Genomic DNA, 11,102 nt, shown 5'->3' with positions numbered 1-11,102 from the left:
ACTATATATATATTATATATATATATATATGAGTGTGAACTGAGATTTTCATGAGCTTTTTGTCTTCTTTTTTTTTGTTAATTATGATTTGTACATACGTGATCTACATGTTTGGTTTTAAGGGGACTCATTTCATTGTGATGCATAAGGAGGATTTTAAATGCTTGATATATGGATTAAAATTTTCATAAATATTCAAGATCCAAAAATCATATTTTTTGCTTGAAAAAGCATCATACATCCAATAGTCAATTCATAACAAATGGATTATGCTGAACACATTTGCTGGGTGGATTTGCAAAAGTATTGAAAATGCCTAGTTCACACTCTAGTTTTCTCATTTTTAGTTATCATATTCTAGTGGTCATATATATATATATATAAAAGAGGAAAATAAAAACCTACAAAATAGGCATGATGTTAAATGAAACATGCTAATGGATTTTTGGTTTTTTTTTAATTCTGACCCCATAGATGTGTTTAACATGATTGATTTACTAGAAATTGATACTTGAATCATGCATTTTGGATGAAAAAAATGGTATTTGGAACCTTAAAATTTTTTGAAAATTGTAGGCCATTATTTTTTGAAATCTTATACATGAAGTGATTCATGTAAAAACAAGCATATACATCACTAAAGCACCCTTCAAATAATGACATTTTTTTAGAATGCAAGGTTACTTTTTTATTCATTATAGGTCTTTTGAACTTGAAAGAAATTAATAAGTCAAACACCTTTTTCAAAAAAGTAATTTTATAAAGCTATCAAAGTTATATTTTTGACCTCAAAAAGTAACCTTGCATGTTCAAAAATGCTTTTTTTTAGTGTGTTTTAGTCATTTTCATATCCATCTAATGTTAAACCTAACTGGTTTAATGGTAGATTAACCCTATATATATTATTTATATATTGCATCCAAAATGCATCAGTAGGAGCTTTCAACCAGCTTTCTTTATGCAAATATGCAAAGTTTATAAAGAAAAGACACTCCACTTTCGTAGGGGGGGGGGGGGAGAGAGAGAAAGAGAGAACACGCTACAGCATGCTATATACATCAGACAAAATGCGAACTGTGTAACTACAAATCTCACTGCAAGAGGGCTGCTTCGTTAAATCAAGATAGCAACGGTGGATGGTATGCGTTACAATGGTGAAAGGCACAGTGAAGATTATGGATCTCACTGAAAGGAACGATGCATCAGTACAAGCTTTCAACTAGCTTTCTTTATGCAAATATGCAAAGCTTATACATAAGACACTCAAATTTCATGTGTGGAGAGAGTATGCTATATACATCAGACAAAATGTAAACTATGAACTATGCAACTACAAAACTCACTGCAAAAGGGCTGCTCACGGTGGATGGTATGTGTTCCAATAGTGAAAGGCACACTGAAGACCGTAGATCTCACTGAACGAATGCATTTAACATGAAACATGCATTTAGAAACTTGACACTGCTTAACTAACGTAGAAATCATCTCATTGCTTCCCTTTGCCCATCTTCCCCTCTCTCTGGTTTCTAAAATGACTGAGGATCTGCTGTGCCTGCAGAAACAACACATGAAGCATATTATATTTTTCTTCCTGAATCAAACAGTAGAAAACAAACGAGTGAAGACTCAAAGTACTCAGAATGAGCCACTTATGAATTTGGTGATCCAGGTCAAGCTATTCAAGCCCACAGCTTATCTCTTCGACTCTTACGAAGATCGTAACCTACTTGGGTTGATATGGAGCAGGTTATCCAAGTCCATTAGCTCTAATAATTCACAAGCAGAGTCTGATATAGTTGTCCAAGTCCCTAATCGTGGTGTTTCTCATGGTCACTTTCAATTAAGGGCTGATACACGAGCCAAACAAGCCAAGCTTGAGGTGTGCAAGCTCGGTTCCTTGTGGTGAACGAGCTCATGGCAAGCCTGAGTTAAATGAGACTAGCTCGAGCTGGCTTGTTACCCTAAGCTGGAAGTAATAGGTTTTGAACTCTTAAGTGTATCAAGCTGAGTTTGACTCCTATGCACAATAAATATATTATTTCAAAGCTAAAAGCAACAATATTGAAACTCTAGACCTGTTGTTTGCAAGCCAAATGCTTCACCCATTTTTTTTAATACACCCACTCCATGAAGTAAAATGTATCTAAAATATGCCTATTACTACTTAATGAGCCTATACCAGTCAAACATATGTGCTTCGTTGTTCGTTTACTAAGCTTATTTTACGAGTTCAAGTGAGCTCTTTGTAAGCCAAATACGAGAAAAAACAGCTCATTGTTTCCCAGCCTTACTTTCAACTAGACGTTCACACCACAGATACGCATTGATTGTTACATATTTCAGGCACACAATGTCTTTTGGGAAAAATCATAGAACACATTACCTTCTCTTTTGCTCTTGGCGTGCCTGATTGAGATAATGCAACCAGTGGGGGCACAGCCCCTTCTTGCAACACCAGGCTGGAGTAACTCTGGCTATTGATGCAGAGTTGCAACAAGGCAGCAGCTGCATTTTCTTTACCCCTTTGGGATCCGAACTCCACAACCTCCACCAATGCCGGGATCCCACCTTCCTCGCATATAGTTGAACGACCTTCTGGGGTTGTTGAAAGATTTGCCAGAACAGCAACAGATTTATCGACCATTCCTGCTTCTGGGTCCAACATCAACTCCACAAGGAACTTCACCGCACCAGCCTGGATTATTCGTGCTTTGTTCTCATGAAAGATGGATAGATTGAAGAGTGCAGTGGCTGCATCTTTCTTTCCTCTAAGAGTCCCTTTACCCAGGAGATCAACCAATGGCCGAATAGCACCAGATCTGCCAACCTTAGCCTTGTATTCCTCCATGACTGAGAGGCTAAAGAAAGTCGCGGCAGAGTTTTCCTTAGCTTCAGAGTTTCCTGTCTTTAAGACATGAATGAGAGGTTCAATGACACCAGCTTCTGCAATTCTGATCTTGTTTTCAGCATTTATTGACAAGTTGAGAAGTGTTGTCACTGCATTCTCTTGAGCCCGCTTATCTTGCGAATATAACAGGGAAACTAATGGAGCTATAGCTCCACATTCTGCAATTATAACCCGGTTTTCCATATTGTACTTTGCAAGAAGCCGAAGCTCTGCTGCTGCTGCTATTTGCAACCCAATTGTTTGGCTGCGGAGGCCTTCAATCAATTTCTTAACATGTTCAACAGTGGTTGAAGTTGCAGTATCCTCATGTTTATGAGATGGAACTGAAGAGGGGAGTTTTCTAGGAACAGCACTATCTCCAGCCTTCAATCTGTTTCCTGAGCTACGAATTTGCCCAGGCAACCAAGTGGAAGAAACAACTTGATGCCCTGACATTATTTCTCCCGAGGCTTCGGTGCAATCACACTTACTTGACATCCTTGTTGCTTCAGTTGAATCTTCTGCACCCACTGCATGATTATATTCAATGCTAGAAATGGCACTTGAGAGTGAATCAGTTCGGCTATGATCACTAGATTGATCACACGATGATGGGTTATCATGCTTAGCGTCTGATACCACCATACTTAATGGCATTTCACATCGAATGCCATGACTCACGTTCATTTTCTCTGGAAAGGTGTTTCCTCTTCCATTTTGAAATGATACAGTATCATCACTCTGCAACATGTTCCTAACTCCATGAGAAATTGAACTCTGGTTGTTCAAGACATTATTGCTGCCAAAGTATTGAGTAGCCGTATTTGATGTGTCATCTGAACTGACATTGCTGTTGTAGAAGAGGGCTTTATTGTCTAGAGAATCTGAGACTGTTGAAGGACCATAATGGTGTGAAAACTGGTGAATCGTCGGCGTGACAGGAGGAAGGAGAACATTGTTCATCTCACACCAATTCAAAATAAGTGTCTTCACTGTGTCATTCGGAATAAGATTACAGTGAACAAGAGATTGGTGTGTTTTTGGGCAAGTTCTTAGTCCATAGTCAAGCCACTTCTGAATGAAAGCTCTTTCAAATGTTTGTCCAGAGGCCACAATAACTGGATCTAACATCAATTCCATTGACAGTGGGCAGCAAAAATATGTAGGGATTGGCCTGCCATCCATGAGCTTGTATTTCTTCAAATTGAAGATGCAATCACGAATATGGCCAACAAGCATAATAATCTGATCAAGATAGTGTACATCCATTCTTCCTCTCCTTGGTTCAGCTTTCTCTCTTTCCTTCTCCAAAGCAACATTTTCCATGAACAACTCCTGATTAGCTCCCAAGCCAAGCAGTTCTACAATTTTCATCAGTTTATCTGATCGGGGTCTGAGATTATCTCTTTGATCTCCCAGAGCTTCTTCAATGAGTTCTGGTGCTAGCCCATGCTCCATGCATTGAAGTTCCTGCATACAGTGCTGACATAATTCAAGTGCTATCAGATGCCATTTCGTATTTCTATGTCACAGAAAATTTGAAAAGGGTTGCTAAAAATGTAATATTCAGAAACACAAGGCAGCAAAAAAACTACATATGAATGACAACTCTATAATACCTCTATAGAAGAAGACAGCAGCAATCTGTTCAGTACACAACAAATCCCCAAAGAACATTTTTTAACCTTGATCATCAGCGGCTCACTTCTTAAAACCTGGACATATATAAAAAGTTTAGCCAAGAGCTAGTGCATGATGTAGGACGAGGCCTTAGAACAAAAAAATGCAATGTTAACCCATGAAGTTTCCTGCTTTAAGCTATATATCATCATAATGTGCAATAACCAGAAAGAGTAGATTCTTCAAATCCATCAGAAGTTGTGCATCAAAAACAAGAACTGCAATCATGCAGATGTTGAAAAAGAAAAGTGCAGCCGGTATGTGATGTTACACAAAGTTCAGGATGGCTACCAACTGATGTTAAGCAAAGGGAATAGTTAACTAAACAATTCAAAGAGCTTGCAGAGGATCCATCCTTCTTAAAGTGCCAACATGTTCAGCAGTGAACGAAAGTAATTGATCCAAAATATTCCATAAATTGATTTTATTTTGTGTCTACTAATGATATACTGATTGTAAACTGTGATCATATGTATTCCCATTTTTTTCTTTTTTTATATCTTTAGGGATTTTTCTAATTATTATTTTTTTATTGCATTCAGACATATTGTTTTATTGCTCTCATAAATTGTTCTCTCCATCTGTTGTTTATCATCACATAATACCAGAGCTAGGGCTTCTGCTTCTTTATCCATCTGTCTATTCAACTAATTGTTCATCATCTGCTACTAATCCTTCTTGCTCCCTTCTCTTTATCTGTGCCAATATCTCTTTTAACATCATCCTCCTGGAGTTTCTTCTTCTTTGACTTATCTGCCCATTCAACTAAGTGTTCATTGGCAGCCACAAAACTGACAAGTGTTTTCAGAAGTAGTCCTTGTTTGCCTTATGAATTCCCCTTACCATGTTGGCCTCACTGCTAACCCTTTTTTTAATCTTGTTATTTATCTCTTCTCCTTGTCAGGCTATTTCCTTACCCCTTCTCTCTAAGTGTGGAAATTTTGACCTGTCTGCCCATTCCCTGTCACACAACTAGAACTATATCACTGTGGTTTCTCCAAATCAGCCACTCCCTTCTCTTTTTTCCCCTTTTTCCTATATTTCGAGCACAAAAAATAGACAACAGTGTTTTCAGGAGTTCCTTTTGCCTTGTGAGTTCCCCCTCACCATGTTGACCTTGCTGCTAACCCTTTTTCATCTTTGTTATTTCTTTGTCTTCTCTTCCTCTTCTCTCTCTTAAGTGTTTTTTCCACCTGCACTCGTCTTTGTTTCTAAGGTCTTCCTTCTCCATTGTTCACTCTAATGTTCTGTTTTTATTGTTTTCTTTATTCTCTAATTTTTGTTATTGCTGAAATTGAATAATCCTCCCTTGATAACTACCATGAATCTGAAGTCATCTAACTATATAGAACAGATTGTAGTTCTCTGCAACATAATCTAAGAGAAGCACCATCCTGATGGCCAAGAGAGTGAACCTGTTCCTACATGAAGAACTATGAGAACATTGAGAAGTATAAAAGAGGTAGGAAGCTTAAGGCATGGCTAACTCAGTAATTCACCCACATATCATGAACTTTGATTATTCATCAATTAATCTAAAGTCTCCATGCTCACATAGGCTACTTATGGATGGAAAGGTATCTTAGACTATTAGGCATTTTGGTTTGTATATTCACTCTTATTGTATATTCAGTCTTTCCCTACCTATCTACCATGTGATAGGACTAGCATCCTACTCTATAAGTCTCTTTCTGAGGAGAGCACTAGCCTTAAAAACCCTTGTGTTCAGGTTTCTATCTCACTTGTACATTATTCAGGTTAATTAATGTAATGATGATTTATATGTTACCGTGATCTTTTTCTTTTTGATGTTCTTGTGATGCTTCCACATTCCCGAAAATTTTCATCTGGTGCTCACAATGTCACAACTTGCAAAAATATGGAAATGATATCACAAATTGGTGATCTTTTCACATACATGCCAAAACTTTTAGTACCATCTTGCTACCACCACCATACCACCATCGTCCATTTTTCTTTATGAACTAGGTATTGAAGTGGCCATTGATATGATTTTATGGTTTATATGCTAATATCAGAATAATGGTTGAGTTTAATTTTCTGTAGCTTTTATAAGCATGATGCTTTGAAGAAAAAACCATTGGATCAAGATAAAGGTTTAACAAAAGAACTTGACGAAAGGAGACACCAGACAAGGAGATGTTACTGTGAAGAGGATGAGTGATAAAGAAATTCACATAAATGGGCTGCAATTTTAATGGTGTGAAGTAGAAGTCACTGTGTGCTTAGATTTATTATTATAAAGAAAAAAAAGATGACTGTAGTGGCAAGTTGTATGAATGAATTCAATAACAATGACTGAGCTCATGAATCTTTTCTTGAGCATGTCAGCACAATAAACCCAAAATTTTCTGAAACAGTTTTAACATTAAGCTATTCAAGAAACACACTAAAACGCATAGTAAAAGAGTAGAAAGCTCCAGATAGGACTAAGCATAAAGCAAGTAAATATGGAACATACGTTTAATATCTTGCTTGTCTTAGGGCTCCAGTTTTCAATGATATCTTTGGCCTCAATAACGAGCAAATCCAATTCCTCAAATTCCATAAGTAGCTCCTCCGAGTGTATGTTGGAATCAATGGCCTCATCAAGCACTGGCCTCAGAAGTTTCAAGATGTCAACAATCTTTCTGTAGTCTTCCTGAAGTGGGTCGAGCTTCATCATGGTCCGACAGGCAACTAAATGAATATATCTTGAGATACTGTTAAGTAGAGCTTCACCAGTCATATTTCCCATCAGACCTGTTTCAAGAATAGAAATAGGTGGTAAGAATGACATGACATAAACAAAGCAAACTCATGAATTTGGAAAACAAGCGAAGATACACACACGCCACCCAATGAACACACAACTCTCTCTCAAAAATAAAAAAGGATTGATATTTTTATTGCTTTGTGTAACATTATTAACTGGTCGTTGTCTTATAAAAAGTTATGTAATCGCATCCACTCCAACAACCAAGATATCACCAAAAAATATTTGATGGGTTCATGGGGAAACTAGATAAGTTAGGTCAAGAATAATTTGTTTAGTAATATTATAGCTTTCAATCTGTATTTAACAATCTCCTATTTCACGGGTTGTGATCTTCCTAGAAGCATGTTCTTTTGCATATCAAAATTCACTTTTCTTAAAATCATTGCTTTTCTAGAACAAAGTTAAATTTAGATGGAATTTGAAGTTTTGAACTCTCTTGACAAACATGTAGGGTATCTTAGTATGAATGCAACAGCCAGAACCAACAAGATGGTGAACAAGGAAAAAAATTCATAGCTCAACTTGTAATAGTTTAAAGCAAGAACTTTCATTGGAAAACTGATCAATTCACGTCTGATTTACGCGAGGATTGGAGATGAAAACAAAGAACAGGAGGAGACGGCCTATTTCATGGCCTATTTCTTCCATAGGCCAGTGCGGTGTGACGGTCCTTCCTTACCGCGGCAAGCCTTCCGGTTGCTCACTCGCAACTAATTTGTCACGGGCATAGAATGCTTCGCAAACCCGTGACGCGCCAAGCTGCCCAATCTGGCTAGCCTAACGGCCAAAGGCCGCGTACCAACACCTTTCCATGTGCAGAATCATTTCATTGGCCTTGCATACCACCTCGTGCGTAGCTGCCTAGCAAAAGCTGATCAAGTACATTTCCAAATGCGTACTCTATGTAGTCCATGTCGCTTAGTGCATAGTCGTCCCATACCAGCTATCACTTCCGAATGAGGTACAAACTTGCCTTAGCCTTGGGTGTTATGGAGCGTATTGTAAGTCCATGCGCACGCTACAGCAAAACCTCGCCACTGAAGGAACAAGACCTTGCGCCCCCAGTTCGAAGACCAGTTGATGATTGAACACCATAGCGAAGAATACCACCCAGACTCATTCACTCGCCTAGCCCTGAGTCACCACACTTGGTTGGAATCACCTAATGTGATCCCTGAGGGAATTAGCCCTAACCCACATGCACCCCGATGCATCCAACCGCTACGCGTAGGACCCTGCAAGCCGAGAGGTCCTTAACCAAATCTCCAAAGGCAACATCCTCTCATCCGTTGGCACTGTTTAACCAAACAATGTACTAACAATGATACCATTGTCTATCGTGTGCCATGCTATCACCGCACGTCATCGATCAAGCCAACACACACCGCGCGTTCCTACACTCGATGCATTTTCCACTCAGTAGAGCTTCACACTGCAACTTGACCTATTCCGAAAGATCGATCTGAGACATTCTCCCCCACCCAAATCATTGTTGTCCTCAATAATATTGGTGCAGGTAAGAACACAATCTTCACAGATATGGCAGTTTTCCTTTATACTTATCTTTGGTTTACTCTTTTTCTTTAGCCTACTTGACTTGTTCTGGTTTACATCTACCTTCGTCGCAACCTTTAACACGCCAAGTCTCATTCCTTAACGCATCTCTGATCACTTAAACAACGGTCTTTTGCTTTATCAACGTCGAGCATTCTCTGCTCGTAAGACCCCAATGCAGTCTCATGCACAAACGGGTCATCCTCGTCAACATGACAAACTTGTCGTCGTCATGCTCATGGCTTGGGTGGCTTCCAACCCCAACAAGGGCAATTTCAAGCCCTTCGTGGTCCTCGTAGAGAAAGGCGACCACCAACGCATGTAACAGGGATATCAACTCCCTTAAGCAAAAACGTGCAGTTTTTCAACAATCCAAACTAGTCCTCAGGTGGGGAACGCCTACTTGCTTATCACCCCAAAGTGGTTCTTCAAAGTATCTTCCTAGGTACTCGTCCTCACAAGGGCACCTTAGCCCAATGCTGCAACTCCCCTCCCAGAGCCAGCATAGTGTATCTCTCATCCAAAGTCAGCAAAACGTTCCTATAGGAACCGACGAGCCACAAACAATAACTTTTTCTCCACACAAAATCAACTAAAACAATAAGCATTATGTTCAACGTGGGCACTCCACTAACCCACAATCTTGAGAGAAAATCTAAAAGTTTAATTGAGTCTCCCATACCCAAAGGTGCAAATTCATCCAGCCGAATCCAACGTGTCTTATCTGCATGCACAAGGAAAACGTCACGCTCTACCTGTGAGCCTGACGCACAACTGGTAGGAATCTTTGGCTTATCTACGTTCTCTTAGCTAACTGAATAACAACCTTACACTTCTGCTTACCATGGTCAAGATGTCACATACCATCCTACCAACATCTTGCTTCTGTACTTGATCAACAATACTCCAACTGCGAAAATTTGCATTATCAAGATAACTCGTTATTGTCCTCTTCAGTGTCACATACAATGATCAATAAGGTCGTCGTGAATCTTTCTGCTCTGATACCACTTGTCACGGGCCTATTTCTTCAATAGGCCAGTGCGGCATGACGGTCCTTCCTTACCGTAGCAAGCCTTCTGGTCGCTCGCTTGCCGCTGCGGAAGCTTTGATAATAGAGAGTGAAAGAGAGCGAGAAAGAATAGAGAGGGAGAGAAATTGCAATCACTTGAAAGTAATCACAATGAGGGTGAACAAAAGAAAGTTCAACGCATTGCATCAAGTGTAGGAACGCGGGGTGTGTGTTGGCTTGATCGATGACATGCGGTGGTAGCATGGCACGCGATAGGCAACAATATCGTCGTTAGTGCATCGGTATATAGCGGCACAGATGTGGAGCATTGTTTGGTTAAGCAGTGTCAACGGATCAAAGGATGTTGCCTTTAGATATTTGGTTAAGGACCTCTCGACTTGTAGGGTCCCACACATAGCAGTTGGATGCATGGGAGTGTGTGTGGGTTAGGGCTAATTCCCTCAAGGATCACATTAGGTGATTCCAACCGAGTATGGTAACTCGGGGCTAGGCGAGTGAATGCCTAGGCGCCGGTGAATGAGTCTGGGTGGTGTTCTTCGCTATGGTGTTCAATCATCAACTGGTCGTCGGACTAGGAGCCGCAAGGTCTTATTCCTTCAGTGGCGAAGTTTGGATATAGCGTGCACATAGACTAGCAATACGCTCCATGGCACGCAAGGCTAAGGCAAGTTTGTGCCCCTTTTGAAAGTGATAGTTGGTATGGAACGGCTATACACTAAGCGGCATGGACTACATAGAGTACGCATTTAGAAATGCGCTTGATCAGCTTCCGCTAGGCAGCTGCACACGAGGTGGTGTGCAGGGCCAATGAAATGATTCAGCACACGAAAAGGTGTTGGTACGTGACCTTTGGCCGTTAGGTTGGCTAGATTGGGCAGCTTGGTGCGTCGCGGGTTTGCGAAGCACTCAATGCCCGTGACAAATTAGTTGCGAGTAAGCGACCGAAAGGCTTACGGCGGTAAGTGAAAAATAGTATGGGTCTGGAGCCAGATCCAGACCCATGTGTGTTATATGCCACTTAATGGATTTATTGTAATTCTCATCTTTGGTTGCAGGGCAGTTTAGTACCCTAAATAGTTTGTAAACACAAACTATAAATAATCGATTTCAGGGCTGCAGGTGATATTGGCTGCAGTCGATACACAGTTGGTATCAGCCCTTCCCATCAT

At 40.0% G+C, this 11,102-nt stretch overlaps 1 protein-coding gene across 2 annotated transcripts in view; it reads right to left on the bottom strand.

The window, feature by feature from the left end:
• Window positions 1–1,082: 1,082 nt before the first annotated feature.
• The window catches only part of LOC149821577 (U-box domain-containing protein 3-like), a 42,054-nt gene continuing 32,034 nt past the window's right edge, over window positions 1,083–11,102 (bottom strand). Inside the window, exons 2-5 of one of the 2 annotated variants that reach the window (XM_089980801.1) lie at window positions 7,050–7,330; window positions 4,507–4,602; window positions 2,384–4,369; window positions 1,083–1,552 (exon numbers count right to left, since the gene is read on the bottom strand). In XM_089980801.1, the coding sequence (XP_089836927.1) occupies window positions 1,487–1,552; window positions 2,384–4,369; window positions 4,507–4,602; window positions 7,050–7,325 (2,424 nt within the window). In that variant the 5' untranslated portion in view covers window positions 7,326–7,330 and the 3' untranslated portion in view covers window positions 1,083–1,486. Of the gene's footprint in view, window positions 1,553–2,383; window positions 4,370–4,506; window positions 4,603–7,049; window positions 7,836–11,102 lie in introns of those variants that run through there. The other variant, XM_089980800.1, reaches the window with a different exon arrangement.

The sequence above is a fragment of the Nuphar pumila genome, chromosome 11 (assembly GCF_984573655.1).
Source record: "Nuphar pumila chromosome 11, dmNupPumi1.hap1.1, whole genome shotgun sequence".
In the NCBI taxonomy this organism is placed as follows: Eukaryota; Viridiplantae; Streptophyta; class Magnoliopsida; order Nymphaeales; family Nymphaeaceae; genus Nuphar; species Nuphar pumila.
Note: the sequence above shows the minus strand (reverse complement) of the source record. Positions and strands in the feature narration are given on the sequence as shown.